At 38.5% G+C, this 14,801-nt stretch overlaps 1 protein-coding gene across 1 annotated transcript in view; it reads right to left on the bottom strand.

The window, feature by feature from the left end:
- Positions 1-1,683: 1,683 nt before the first annotated feature.
- LOC143280857 (fasciculation and elongation protein zeta-2-like) overlaps positions 1,684-14,801 on the bottom strand; it is a 31,659-nt gene continuing 18,541 nt past the window's right edge. The window contains exons 6-8 of the mRNA XM_076585577.1: positions 14,676-14,751; positions 13,211-13,276; positions 1,684-12,225 (exon numbers count right to left, since the gene is read on the bottom strand). Coding sequence (XP_076441692.1) covers positions 12,206-12,225; positions 13,211-13,276; positions 14,676-14,751 — 162 coding nt within the window. The 3' untranslated portion in view covers positions 1,684-12,205. The remainder of the gene's footprint in view (positions 12,226-13,210; positions 13,277-14,675; positions 14,752-14,801) is intronic.

Here is a 14,801-nt window from a genome sequence, read left to right as displayed (position 1 = left end):
TACTCATCCATGTGAAAGGAGGGGAGGAGGAAGAAAGGACAAGCATGGCTTACATTATGGCATAAGGACAGGAGGTGAGAAAAGGAGAGCGCTTGATTGGGTGAGGGGATGTTATGAATGAGTGGGGGAGGGGAGGGGGGGTGAGGGTTTGTATAGTCCTGTTTGTTGTGATTCGAGTCCTATTCAGAACATAATGCTTCTGGGTACTTTGTGGACGAAGCCTGTCCATTGCCTTTTTAGCAACACACACGACCTTCAAATTGAGAAGACAAAGCAAAGAGATGTGGGGAGAGAGCTGGTTAAGACCAGACTGCATGAGAGAGGTTACTAATCAGACAAATGTGTGTGTGCACATGGGTGGTGCTATGGTAAGGTTGGAAAGCCCAAGGATGGTCATGCAATACAGAAATATAGCTATGTGAGAATGGAGACATCGCCAATAGTTAAATGTACCAACATCCCACGGGCCAAAAGCATGTATGAACAAAACAATAATTTATGCTTGTGATTCAGATGTATCTTTAGTACTTAGGAGATAGATCCCAGATGAGATCAGTATAATGTAATAGTATACTGCAGCCATGAAGTATATTGATTCAGTATCGGCTGATGCAATTTCAGCACACATAAATTCTTGGAGATCAATTGTGTGTATGCATGCATCTGTGTATGTGCACGAGTCTGTGTATGTGTGTGGCCTGTTTCTGTGTGGGGTGGAGGTGGATGGTGTCTGTTTATGTAAGTTAAGGTAAATAAAAAGGTGTGTGTGTGGGTACTTTGTCAAAATCGGGTGCAGTGAACACATCAGGCCATAAATGCATGGGTACACACCCGAACGCTGGAAAGAATCTTACATTGCTGGAGTTCAAGCATGCTCATGAAAGGATCAGAACAACTTGGTAATTAATTCCCAGATGATAAATAATGTTTTAGGCACAATTGTTTGATCAACACAGAACAGATGTGGAATTGGCCTTTCATTATCTGAACTGATGAAAAGTTGCGATGTTTCGTTATTTTTGTCATCAAATGCATCAGCAACAGCCACTATTGGCAACATATCACCACATTCTCCCCTCTTTTTCTCCCTGGATTTTGAAGAGATCTCTTCGAACAGCCTAGGGTGGGCTTTTCTGCAGTAGTCGCGAACATGCCCAGCTGATGCATACTTTTTTTCGCCCTAAATGAAATGGAAAAGTGCATTCACATGTTTCCATGTATGATGTAGCTCTTACATTCCTTTGTATTATTTCCAGCCCTTTGTCAGTAAAGCCCTAGGAGGATTTTCCATCTCTTTCAATGACAGCCATTTAATGTCTCATTAACCAGACACCAACAGAATGGAAACAGTTCTTCATACTATCCATAATACTCGGTGCCTTCAGGCTTTTGTGGCAGTGACAAGAGGGCACAAGTCCATTATCACATTCACCTCCAGCTTGAGCATCTCACAGATGCCTCACCCCAAGGTGGAACACACAACACTTTCAGAAGATCTTGCTATCCTCCAGTTGTGTCTAATTCAAGTTGGAAAAAAAAAGCCCAAGTAATCTACAAATTGCCTCCATCTCGCACTCACACCATTGCTAATTGCAGTTCATGGAAAGTTTCAGGTTGGAGATAGATGTGATGACAGAAATATTTGTCGGAACAGACACAAAATCAGTAATTGCAAGAATGCAATGAAGCATAAAAAGCCAATTTATTTGTACTTGAGTCATTAATAACATTTCCTTTTCCCCTCAGTACTCGCACTACCTGGTAGTGGGCAAATGAACATGTCCAATGCCACCACAACACATGATGTAACAACAAATGAAATACATCTTGTCATTCTGAAACCACATGTCAGCTGACTACAGAACATCATTTACTGTCAGACCAATGTCGTCGCTATGCATGTTGGTTCAAAAGCTAACAAGCCAGGTTGCTGAACTGTTATACCTGCATCTTTCCTGACTGGCAACAAATTGCTCTAGAGCTGAGATTTATCTGTTAAAATCCATTACTTAGCTGATCATTGTCAGAATGTATTACCAGTACTCAACATACAAGCTCATCCTAGCTGTGATTCACTGGAACCTCTATACAGGCATGGATTTCAAAGGTCATTTTAGCATTGGTACAAAGGAATGGTTCTCTACATTTCACTTTTTTTTCATTTTATATCTTATCAACTGACAACAGGTCATCTCAAGCATTTAGTATACTGATGTTAATCCCTTTACTTTAAAACAAACAAAAAAGCTCTCATTACCCAAATATGTTTGCGAAAAAAAGCCTCCTTCTCTAGTATTCTTATGCTTGATTTTTCACTTTAATCTGTCAAGAATGTCCCAAATAGCAAGATAAACAATGATTATATCTTCTGACATGAGATATAATGCATGCATCGGGCAAATAGTTGTAGCATCAGGTCTGAGTTCTAGTCTGTGTGGATGAAGGGAAGAGGTTTTTCTAATCACAAAGGCCTACAGATCTGCTGGTACTTGAACCCTTTTTTAAATACTGGTATAGACAACCACTCTTCTGTAGAACAAGAATCCAAGCTGATTATCATGGACTGAAAAAGACCTGGGGCATACATATTCCAAAGCCTGAACTTTGTGCTTGGCTTACAAACTTCACAAAGTCCAGGACATCAGTTTCTCGATTATGGCAATGCATGGAACAATTTAAGAATTTAACAATTTAATTCATGAACAAAAACCTGTTTGTTTATTGTTGTTTTTATGGGTGTTTTTGCTTTGTTTTTTTAATTAAGCCTTTGCCTTGCCTTACAGGTTGAAAAAGACCCATTTTCAGAACATGTATGGATCTTTTTCAATCCACTAAGTATAGGGAAGGATATCGCTTTGGGCAATGATCCATATCTTTCACAAAAGATACAGCCGGTATTGCTGTGCAGATTGTCTTTTTCAACCCACAGAACACTGATGCATGATAAAATTGTGTATTATAATTAAAAAGCCCAAGCACTACGTCAAAATTTGGTTGGGAACATAAAAATAACCAGCTTTCACCAATCACAACAAAGTCACTGGCAAACATATTGGTTGTTCATTAGGTACAAACATGAGAAACAACTGCAACACTTGTAAAATGACAAACTATTGGACTCACACTGGTGATCTGTCATTGTAAAGCTTGAAACTCACATGCTTACCATTTTAAGAAAAGAAGGAAATTTAAACAAATATTTTCATTCTTAAGCCATAAACACTGCTGCTGCAAAATAATATGAATTATATGCAAAGCCAGCATCTGAAGTGCTAAACAAGACAAATGAGTTCTAAAGAGACAAATGAACGAGTACATGACCAATGTATTTATTATAATTATGCTTATATGTGTATCTGGAACCAGCACTTATCAAAAACCAATTTGATCCATCCAACTCGGAGACAGGAAAAAAAAATTCAATTCACATATTAAGTACTGAAAAGGTGAAAAAAAAAAAATCCAGCCATTTTAAAATAATTTCACTGCACATATAAGTCACAGGGAAACAAAAATCCAGAATATTTTCCTTACTGATATCTGCCAGACAATAAAGACATTCATACAGATATTACAGAAATTGATATAACACAATCTGAATCATTCATACAGATTAATCTGAATCAATTTCATATACTGACTCAACCCTACATATTTACCATGGGCGCAACAGCTCAGTGGTTAAAGCATTGGGCTATTCATTCTGAAAGTCCTGTGTTCTAACACCAGACACAGCACCTGTTTGTAAAGGGTGGAGAATTTTCTATATCCTAGGTCAACAGATATTCAGAACTGCTGATGCATGAACCCTCCTTTATGTATATGTATGCAAAAGATCAAATACGCATGTTAAAGATCCCATAATCCATGTCAGCGTTCACTGCAGTCTGGGAACAAGAACACACCCAGTATGCACTCCCTGGAAAATGGCAAGGGTAAAAATGGTACAACACATAAAAGCCCAGTTGTGCACTATACGAGTGAAACCAGAAGCTGAAGCCCACAAACGAAGGAGTGTACGTAACATTAAGAAAGAATCCTCCAGGTATTCATCAACGCCAGATCTTTCTCCACAATTTATCTCAAGTTTCTTCATTCGTTAATTTGCAGTTAGGTTTTCAACCTGTCAACCATTAAATGAACAAATTTTCTTAAGTCTTGAAACAGCAAGGGTAAACTTAAATCCACAATTCACCTAACACAATGCAGAAATCTGGATTTGTGTGTAAGAACAGAGGGCTCCAGACAAGACATTTTGATGATAATATGAAAAAAGGACAAACTGTATTCTCTACAAGATACTTCACAAAGAACTCAAAAACTCCCAATGTCATTCCAGTTCTGGCAACCAGGGGGTACACAAATTACACAGGGTGACAAACTGACAACATGGGAAAAAAAAGAATAAAAATACAGAACTAGTAGAAAAATACAGAGATGATAATCAATGTATCCACAATCCATATATCCACAATGTTGCACACAAGGACCTAAAATGTGATCCAGCAAGTCGAATTTAAAGAGGTTCAACAATTTTGATTTTCTTCTAATAAATACAAGAGGGAAAGCTATAAAGCAAATGTGAATAAGCAACTCAATTTTGTTTAACACAGAATACTGTCAACATAATTTGATTTTGGTAATGGGCAGGTAGAAAGAGCAAAGACTCCAAAAAATCAAGCTGAACAAGATTTGGGAACAAGATCAACATATGAGAGGTTAAAATGGGGGATCTTCAACTTCAGAGTAAAGTAAGCTGTTGGTCAAATACAAAAAACTGGGTTTTTTTTTTATTTGGATTAAAAACACAACACAATCTATAGAACTCAAAGCTAATAATGTAAAACTGTAACAAAAAGACACAATTTCATTCAACAGTAATAATGAACAGCCCATATCATATCCAGGCTGTAAGCAAAAGAAATCAATTGCTTTTATTATACTTACATGTTTTGTTAACTATTGATTATCTAAAACACTTCATTAAATATCCTTACTTGCCTGTTGTCAAGTTGCATCCATAATCCTAAAGGCTGAAGTCGAGTTTTAGACAGCAAGTTTCTCTACACTTACGGCCACTACAGTGGTTTACAATCTCATAACCGCAATATTTGTGCTGGACAAAGGTACATTTCAGAGTATAAACCACTGCTGCAAGTTTGAGATACACTGACCTGTATGACCACTGTGCATGCTCAACTTGATGGTATGGGTGAAAGTCGACAGGTCATTACCTCCTGTCTAACTGCCACTGACTTAGTTCCTAAGACTTGTGTAAACAGAACAAACGCATCTCAGCCCTGGATTTCACTGGATAACCAAAAACCTAAAAGTAGTGTGGCATCTGTTGATTTACATAAATCAAAATAATGATAAACATTGCTTGTGTGGGAGAGAGAGGATGGTCGAAGAAGCTTTTTGTTTTTCCTTTTCTTTTCTGGTTTTGTTTTTTTTGTTTTGTTTTTTTGCAATACCTTCACTACCTTTTTCTTTTTATTACCCCTCACATCCCTCTGGCTATTTAAGTTAATACTGACAGTGTCAATTCAATCAAATCATTCACAAAACTGGCACGAAACTTATAAATGAAGTGCAAACATCTGGACATCTGTCAATGTTTTAAGAGATCACTGCCCCTAAAGTCAAGCTCGCCGACATGATTTTGTGTTATATTTTTATCTCTAATCTTACTGATTTCAATGATAATTTGTTTCTTTAAATAATATCCAATGGTTGAAGCCTTTGCTGAAATTAGTACTGAAGTCTGAAGTCTGAAAAAAATTCAATTGCATGCACACACACACGCACACACACACACACACAGATCCCTACCATTACTGTCCTATGGTGTTTGTTTTTTGAATCACTAAAATACAAAACCGCTCTCCTTGAAAATGACAATTTACAATCAAGTCATTTCAATGTAACACTACACCCAAGTACAAGGTCATTAAGAATGAAAAGGCAACAACACCCAATATAAGCACAAAAATGTTAATATATTTCGACAGAAAGTAAATACCAAGAGCTTGTTCAATGCACCCTCTTTTAAGTGACAGAAAAACACAGACTAAATAATAAAAAATGTTGAATACACCACCTCATATTTATGTTAAAAGCATGACCCGCCACAAGCTGTTGCTTTCTCTTTGAAGCCAAGTAGTTCTTGATGAATCTCAAAGAAAAATGTCACATCAGTATAAAGGAGAGGTAAAAGAGAATTTAATTCCCTTTCCCATTCACCACTGTGATTTCATTGTGATCTGATGATTTCCTCATTTCCTTAACAGTTTATTTTTTGTAGCTCCACGCTAGAACACCATACTAAATCAAAATTAATGACATTTTGATGACAGTGACAGGACACTGTGCTATCACAATCTAATTACATGTGAACAACTTGAGTCATTATCCACTCAACAACTTTTACTCTGAACAGTCTAATCATATGTGTACAACTGAAGTATCTTCCTCCCCTTACACACACACTCACACCCATCCCCATCTTCCTTTATACGATTATGAAAGACAAAGATCCCAAAATTCAGTCTCAATAGCTGTTCACACACACACACACACACACACACACACACACACATGAATGTATTCACGAAACACATAGACATGGCCACTAACAAAAAACAACAGAGGAAGACAAGAAAAAAAAAGAGCATCATCCAAAAGACGCATTTCGTTAAATACAACAGAATATGGGGTAAGAAAGAACAAAATCTATTGCACAATAACTTGACAAAAGTTCTCTCTCTCAGCAGGCTTCACCTGATCCATACTGTGGATGTGGACCCCAAAAAGAGTGACTTCTTCCAAAAGGCAGAAGACTCCTAAGCTTATATGCCTAAGCACATTGAGCCCTTTACTATACATACTTCCCCATCCCTGAACACATCCATGCATGCAGACATGCCCATGCACACAAGAAAGCATGAGATGATGCAAAATTTACAATGCTAAAGGGTCAACATGTAGGATCAGAATGTAATCCTAAAGGGATTTGAGCAGTAAGAATGTCATCCAGCTTTCAATGTCAAATGAATTAACCTGGATGTATTATAGTTAACTCTTACATACCAGTAGTCCCTCTGGTGGCAGTAAACTGACAGACAACTATTTTGTTCAACACAAAGAGAATCAGGGTTTTGATCAGTCCAGCTAAAATGGCTTTCATGGCTCACAGAAAGAAAAAAAAAATCTAAGCAGATACAAACATAAATCATTATCAAAAGTTTTGGTGGATTTGTGTGTCTGTGTATTGTTTGTGTATTTTGTTTCTATTCTTAAAATAAATATAAGAACACAAGAATTTACAGGAGAGAAAAAATCATTAATTCACACTTTCATCCTAAGTATTTAAAAAAGTATCACATAAAAAGGTTCACAGGCTTTCTCCAAAGCCTTTCCACAGAAAATACAAACTGTGCATTTGTTTGTAATATACACACAAGACACACATGTACACATGAACAAGCATCTAGTCCCTGGAGGAACCCTGTACAACCAGTTACATTTTGGATGACCCAAAACATTTTACGACAACCAAACTGTGACAACCTTCTCCAACACACAACCTTCTCCTCATTTGGTTCTTGCCACCTGTCCTTTCTTCCTTGCCACTTACAACACTGAGCAAGCAAAATGACAATGGAAACAGGCATCAGCCTTTTACCTCCCCTCCCCTCCCCTCCAACCTGAGTCACTGCCATGTAATGGTGCCCATAACACAGTGTTATATATGGCAGGCTGTCTGCTCACAATTATCTTTGTTATGGATTGCTGTACAATGCTGAATGTGTAGTGTCTAAATCACTACATTCTTGATTTTCATCACATTTTGTTTCTATTCATCAGAAATAAATAGCTCAGCTTAATACCAAAAAAAAAGTTTTAATTTTGTTTTTTTTTGGTCTTTTTTGAAAGCATTTGTGTTCAAAAATGACACTGAATTTTGAAATTCTTGGTGTGAGGTTAGTCAAATGGTAAGATGCAATATACATTATGCAATTATTTACAGCAACCAAAAGATGAAGGCAGCTCATGCAAACAGATAATCATTAAAACTTCATGTTAAAAAGAAGGTGCTGTTTTCCTTCCAACTAAAGCTGAGAACAGTCCTGGAGCATACAGGAAAGTAATCCTAAGGCACACACATCATCACCACACACTTTTACCCACACAATACACTCTGACAAAGCACATGAATCAACTGTCATCCACCAGTTTTCAAAGCCTTCACCTCCAACACACTTGCTTTGTAGCTATTATTTGCTCAACGGTACTGACAATGTTCTTTGCCTAAAAGACTTAGCCTGAAGCATGAGTGCGCATGCACAGACTCACTCACACAAATGTGCCAAACCATGCACAAAATACCAACATTTTCATTACTCACAGTATATATATATGATAGTCAGTCGTGTCCGACTATGACCATCAGAACAGCAGAGGAGGCAACTGCTGTTCCGACTATTTGGGCTAGAATTTGATTATAGTGTCTTGCCCAAGTACATCCCCACTCTCTCGGCCAAGAGGGTTTCAGGACAGTCGGCGTTGGGATGGTTCCCAAAGGCCAACTAGCCCACAAGGCTGCAGCACTAAGAGCCCGTACAATTTTGCCTCCTAGTTTGAGAGTCATAGTCCTTCACAAAAGACTAAGCTGTAAATGGTTTCCCACTGACTGGAGAAACCATTAATACAGCTCTCACTTTGCTGTTGGCCCAAATGTAAACTTATGTCAATCTGTGATATAAGCCGAGTGATGGGCCTGATTACTCACAGTAACAGTGTGTTCAACAATGAAATGGCGATTCCTCTTAACTGAACACATTTTTCCTACCTTTCTTCCCTATACATTCTTACTACCTGTCCTCCTATCTTCAGTTCAGGAGAGCATAAAGAACATAAATTAAAGATGTGATCCTTTCTGGGTCAAAAACTGTCATGTTCCGCAGTCTATGCCAAATGATAGCTGGGGCAGTCTGCTGCACAAAGTGTTAGTCACTACCTGGGGCAGAGAAAGCATTCCCACTCACTGTGATGACAGTACAGGACATTTACATCAATAACTTTCATCCATAACTATGACAAGCCTACTAACATAATTATATAAAACTGCTATTTCAAGTTACAAGAAGCATGTGTGAGCGAGCGCTGTTCAGACAAGAGGCGAGGCTTTGTGAACTGATCAGGAAGAATCACAGAGCAGCAGGGCTGTCCTGGGCTGTGACTGATCTCCACAGACTGCCCAGACAAGACTTGATAAAAACCAATTTATGCACATCATCACATGGGACTCATAAATACATAACAAACTAAGTTCATATCCATTTTGATACAAGAATACATTTTTAAAATTTTAACTCATTTTAGCAATGACTTCAATGTTCCTTTCCCTATTAAGACTGGGAGTTCGAAACAGCATTTTACGTTTCAAAGGCAACAATGAAACAAACTATTCTAAATAAAGCAATAAGCAAAGAATGAGTAACAAGATCAAATAAGCTTTGGTTTACCATCTTGTTTGGTTTCTTCAAGAATGTATCACAACCAATGAAGAGAGTGCTGACAGTACTAGTTAGCAATGAGGCCTTTAAAAAAATCAGAATGATCTCTACTTCTTCTTCAAGAAAACAGCAACTCATCCATTACACAACATTATTCAGGGGAAACTGCACCAATTCAGGTTTAAAGCTGGTCTCATGAGCCGTAACATCTATGTCAACAGAAGCAGCACACAAACATTAGTGTAAAAATTACCACTGGGAAGTAATTGTAAAAACAGAAATGTTTGACCTATTCATTATCTCAATAGCTGAAAAACCACAGCAAGGTTCCTGAAATAAAAAAATAAAATATACACTTTTCTGACAATAAAAAGATGCAAACAGAAACAGTACTAGGGTGCATATCACACACAAGAATGAAAAAAAATCTCAACATTCTGTAATAATTTCATGGTCACATATGGATTACAGGCTTGTTTCAATTACTATGTTCCATCAACTTTTTGATAGGTATGACTGAACTGAAGACTTAAAAAATCTCCATCCTCTTATTAACCTGTTCTGAACCATTATCCAGCTTTAACACCCACCCAACACAAAGCTCTCAGGACAGACTGATCTCTTCCAACCCATGTCAGTTCCTTTCCTCACAAGAACAATTGGCTTCATCAACTGAGAACGAAGAAAACGCTAACACATCCTTACAAAATCTCAAATAAACAACTTATCTAGTAAATTCTCAGAAACAGAATGTGACAGCAAAGCCATTCTTTTCAGAGTCAGATGATCACTGCTTGTTTCGCAACACAGCCAATGTTTGACATCTCTGTTTGCCAAATCTTAGCTTGATAACACAGCAAATTCAGGAAAAGCTGTTTTATAAACCATGGTTTCATGTGTACCTGAAAAAGGAGCAGGAGGAGACAAAAGCCGCTCCTGAATTACCATCTTCTAGAACAGATCTGTCTGTGTATATTTTTAGATAATTTGAATATTGATTTTCTATATGTGAGAGCACTTCAGGTTTTAACAAAAATGGTGACTGGTTCTTGGATAAATCTGTATAATCCGTGAAAAAAAAGGAGCAGGAGGAGAGAAACAAGACTTCCTGAACCAAGCAACTCAAAGTATTGGTAACTGCTGAAAGAAAGACTGGCACTGACAAGTCAAAAGATTACAAATGATTTTGTTGTCAATGATGACTTTACTATAACCTTTATCCCTGGATATCTTTTAAATGATTCCACATCATAAAAATGATCACCAGGAGCACTGTGATATACTGCTGGGGGAAAAATGGCCTCAAATTCCAATGTTAACATCAAAAGCTGATGTCTATCACACCCCACACACCCTAAAAAAGGGGAATAAAAAGTACAAGAAACTACAAAACTATAAGAAAGTACAAAACGAGACACGGTGTCCTTAACTGCTGTGTGTGTACAACAAGCCCCCCCCGTCCAAAGCACTGTACATAACACTGAATATGGGAATGAGGCAAACGTCAACAACAAAACTCAACATGAATAGTCTCCCAACTATATACAGATGAAGAATCCCCAACATGGCAATGACTGAACGCAACACAACATTTCACTTCCAATTAAAAGCTTCGCTCCTTATCGTCAAACCAGATCCAACTTCTTGACCCTTAAAAAAAGAGCCATGATGGTTTTAACAGACTGACCCCGCTCATCAAGTTCTTATTATGCAGATTTCACAATCGCTAAATATTAAAAATGAATAATAAAAAAAAAAGCAGAAAATATGCCACATTTATTCCATGCATCATTAATTAAAGATGGTGTGATGATGACAGTGATGATGGAGCATACATTATGTACAAGTCTCGATTCAGGCAAAACAGGGTCTCCTGTGTTTGAAGATTTCTAACAACACATATTAGGTGTGGTGATCAAACACAAAACACAGAGTACCTGCCAAAGCCATCACCCATGAGTCTCTACCCTTGATCAATATTTGTGATAGTCATACATCTAAACTAAATCTAAGGTTTTTCACCATGTTCAACATTAGGCAGAAATATACACTGGTGATGTGCACTGATTTAGGCATAATCTAAAGCTTTCTCACCATGATCAACATCAGGTAGAAATATACACCAGTGACGTGCATCGTTCTAAGCATAAATCTGAAACTTTTTTCACCACGTTCAACAACAGGTAGAAATACACATTGCTGGTGTATGTCAATCCCATCATTTTGATAATCAACATCATCAAGCATAATGAAAAATACTCTTTGCTACGTAACAACCTTTTCCTCTATTCAAGAGAATAACCGCTTTTTTTTCTGCTATGCAGTGAAGCTGCTATCTAAAACAGGACACACTGTGTGTTATATTTTGGTGTGTTGTCAACAGACTGCACTGTGACACACACACACACGCACACGGACACACCTACTGACGCAAGATACGGCATATCAAAGCGCAGTGCCTGTGAAGAGGGGGGCGGGGGGGGGGGGGGGAGGTGTGGGAAGCCAAGGAGAGTGATGATGAAGTGGGTGACGGAGCGATGGGTGTCTGTGGACTGATGGTCAGCAGCAAGCAGGCGTGGCTGGGTGGCTGGGTGGTTGGTAGGGTAAGATGATGAACACTTTCTGGCCCTTGCTCCTCCTCCACCCCACCTGGTCTGGTGAGGGTGCTGGTCAGGGGGGGGGAGGGTTCAGTGCGTGGGACACAGCACTGGAACAGACAATCAACTTTCAAAACAGGCTGCGTAATGAAAGTTGACTACCTTCAGTCCATATGAACAATATGGTTTTTCTTTACATTCAAAATAAAAGAAAACAGAGAGAGAGAGAGAGAGAAAGAGAGAGAGACAAGACAAGACAAGACAAATTCTTTATTTCGAGGATAATAGATAAGCACTGGTGTGCTTTTTTACATCCAGTCCCTGCCCTGAATAGGGTCTACACTACACAATATTTCATAAAATGAAAGCATGGTGTTAGTAGAGATACACAACAGAGGAAAAAAATATGGATAAATCAAAACAACACACACACACACACACACACACACGAACACACACACACGAACACACACACACACACACACACACACACACACATGGCATACAGGCACTAGCATGGTGTTAGTAAAATGCATAGGAAAAAAATGAACAAAATCAAAGAAACAAACACACACAACACACACCACATTACACATCAGAATGGGGGATAGAGGGTGAGGAAGGTTCTGTCAACCATACACATTTGACAAACAGTATCAATAAAATGAACGATTTACATTACACGTTATGGCATAAGGTGGGAAAGGCAATGTTTTTTGAAGGTGGTTGGGCAATGGTGTTGTTTAATTGTTTCTGGGAGTGCGTTCCATAGGGTGGCGCCTGAGTAAACCAGACTGGATTTGAACAAGTCAATTCTTGGAATTGGGATATGGACTTTGGGGGGATTCCTTGATGAATTTACAGAAAGCCAGAAGGAGAGAGAGAGAGAGAGGTAATACATTGATGCACTCAACAGACCAAATATCATGGTAAATCTGACATATCAATGCAGGATGCACTTCGGAAAGCCAAATGGATGGCAGGTTGCCAACCATCAGCCACACCTTAGAGAAATCTATATGGCCTTGCTCCGAGTTGCAAGTTACACAACATAGGTATATTGATATCCAGCACGGTGAAGCTGGCTGTACTGACCTTTCAGGATGTAGTCAGTCAGTAGAGTTGGCACAGTGGAGCTGTCCTCATTGATGGCCTCCAGAACTGAAAGAAACAGACACACAAGGCATGCTGTCTGTCACTGAACCAACACTGCTCCTCTGTGGGAAGCTGTGCATCACGTTTTGACACATCAAGTATGTTTGTCAATAATAAACTCTCAATGCCTTTTTTTTCTCTCTTTTGCACAATAGTAAATGTTTTGGGCTGTTTTTCTTTTTCTATTTAAGACTGACTGAAAAGAGAAATATATTTTCCATCAACCATGTGGGTTTTGTTGTTGTTGCTGTTGTTGTTTTTTCATAGCAAACATTAACTCATCTAATGCAATACAGACTTTGGAAAAGGAAATATATATACATATTTTTCAGCAACCAAGTGTTATTGTTTATTGTCATGGGTTTTTTTTGTTTGTTTTGTTTTGTTTGTTTGTTTGATTTTTTTACTGTAAATGTTCATCTTATATTTTCTAAATGGAATACTGACTTTGGAAAAAAGATTTTTTTTTTTCACCTACCAAATATATATGGCATGTCTTAATTTCTTTCTTTTTTTTACCATCATCATCATTATCATCATCATCTTCTTCTTCATTTTTAGCTTTTTCTCCCAAAAACAAAGTTGAAGTTATATAATGAAACACACAGACACACACACAGACACAGACATACACACACACACACACACACACTCATTCATATAGCCTGTTCAATCTCCACAGTTCAGGAAGAATGCTTAAGAATGCCCACTGCAGAAATGTTAAAGTATTACGAACTATATTGTCAATGAGCACTTGCCATCATAGGTCAAGTGGCAGTATGCCAACAAGTTCTCATTTCCTGACAACACTGTACATCATTTGTCATTCTATACATCAAAATAACATCAGTTGAACTGATGCATATATGTGTGTATGTGTCCATCATTTGTGACACCATACATGCATACGTGGGTCTGCAGTAATCAGTTTATCAAAAGATATAAGTGCATGCATACAGACTAAGACATCAATCTGTATATGAAATGACTGTGTGTTCGTGTGTGTGTGTGTGTGTGCGCGCGTGTGCGTGTGTGTGTCTGTGTGTGTGTCTGTGTGTGTGTCTTTGTGTGTTTGTGCATAAGTATGTGTGAGAAAGAGAGAGAGTGAGTGATGAGTGAGTGTGAGAGCGTGAGTGTGAGAGAGAGAGAGAGAGAGAGAGAGAGAGAGAGTGTGTGTGTGTGCGTGTGTGTGTGCGCGTGCGTGCGTGCGTGCGTGTGTGCATGAGTGTGTGTGTGTGCATGCCTATGCATGCATGCGCACTTATGCATCCAACTTATACAAGCCAGTGCAGATCACAGCTGACATCTTTTGTTATGGCCTTCGATGACTCAGATCATGCTACCCCCAACCAGGCACTCTCCCAAACACACAGACACACAGAGTGGAAAACCCTGTGGCACTTACTCTTGTTGTAAATCTGCAGCTGTTCAGAAGTGGGGGGCCCCTGCTGGGGGTGGTAGGGGATCACTGTGGTCAGGAACTATGTCAAACAAAATCATAAAGAACCACTGTGAGTACATGCTGTTTCAT

This window comes from Babylonia areolata, chromosome 4 (assembly GCF_041734735.1).
Source record: "Babylonia areolata isolate BAREFJ2019XMU chromosome 4, ASM4173473v1, whole genome shotgun sequence".
In the NCBI taxonomy this organism is placed as follows: domain Eukaryota; kingdom Metazoa; phylum Mollusca; class Gastropoda; order Neogastropoda; family Buccinidae; genus Babylonia; species Babylonia areolata.
The sequence above is the reverse complement of the archived record's forward strand: the minus strand, read 5'-3'. Positions and strand labels throughout refer to the sequence as shown.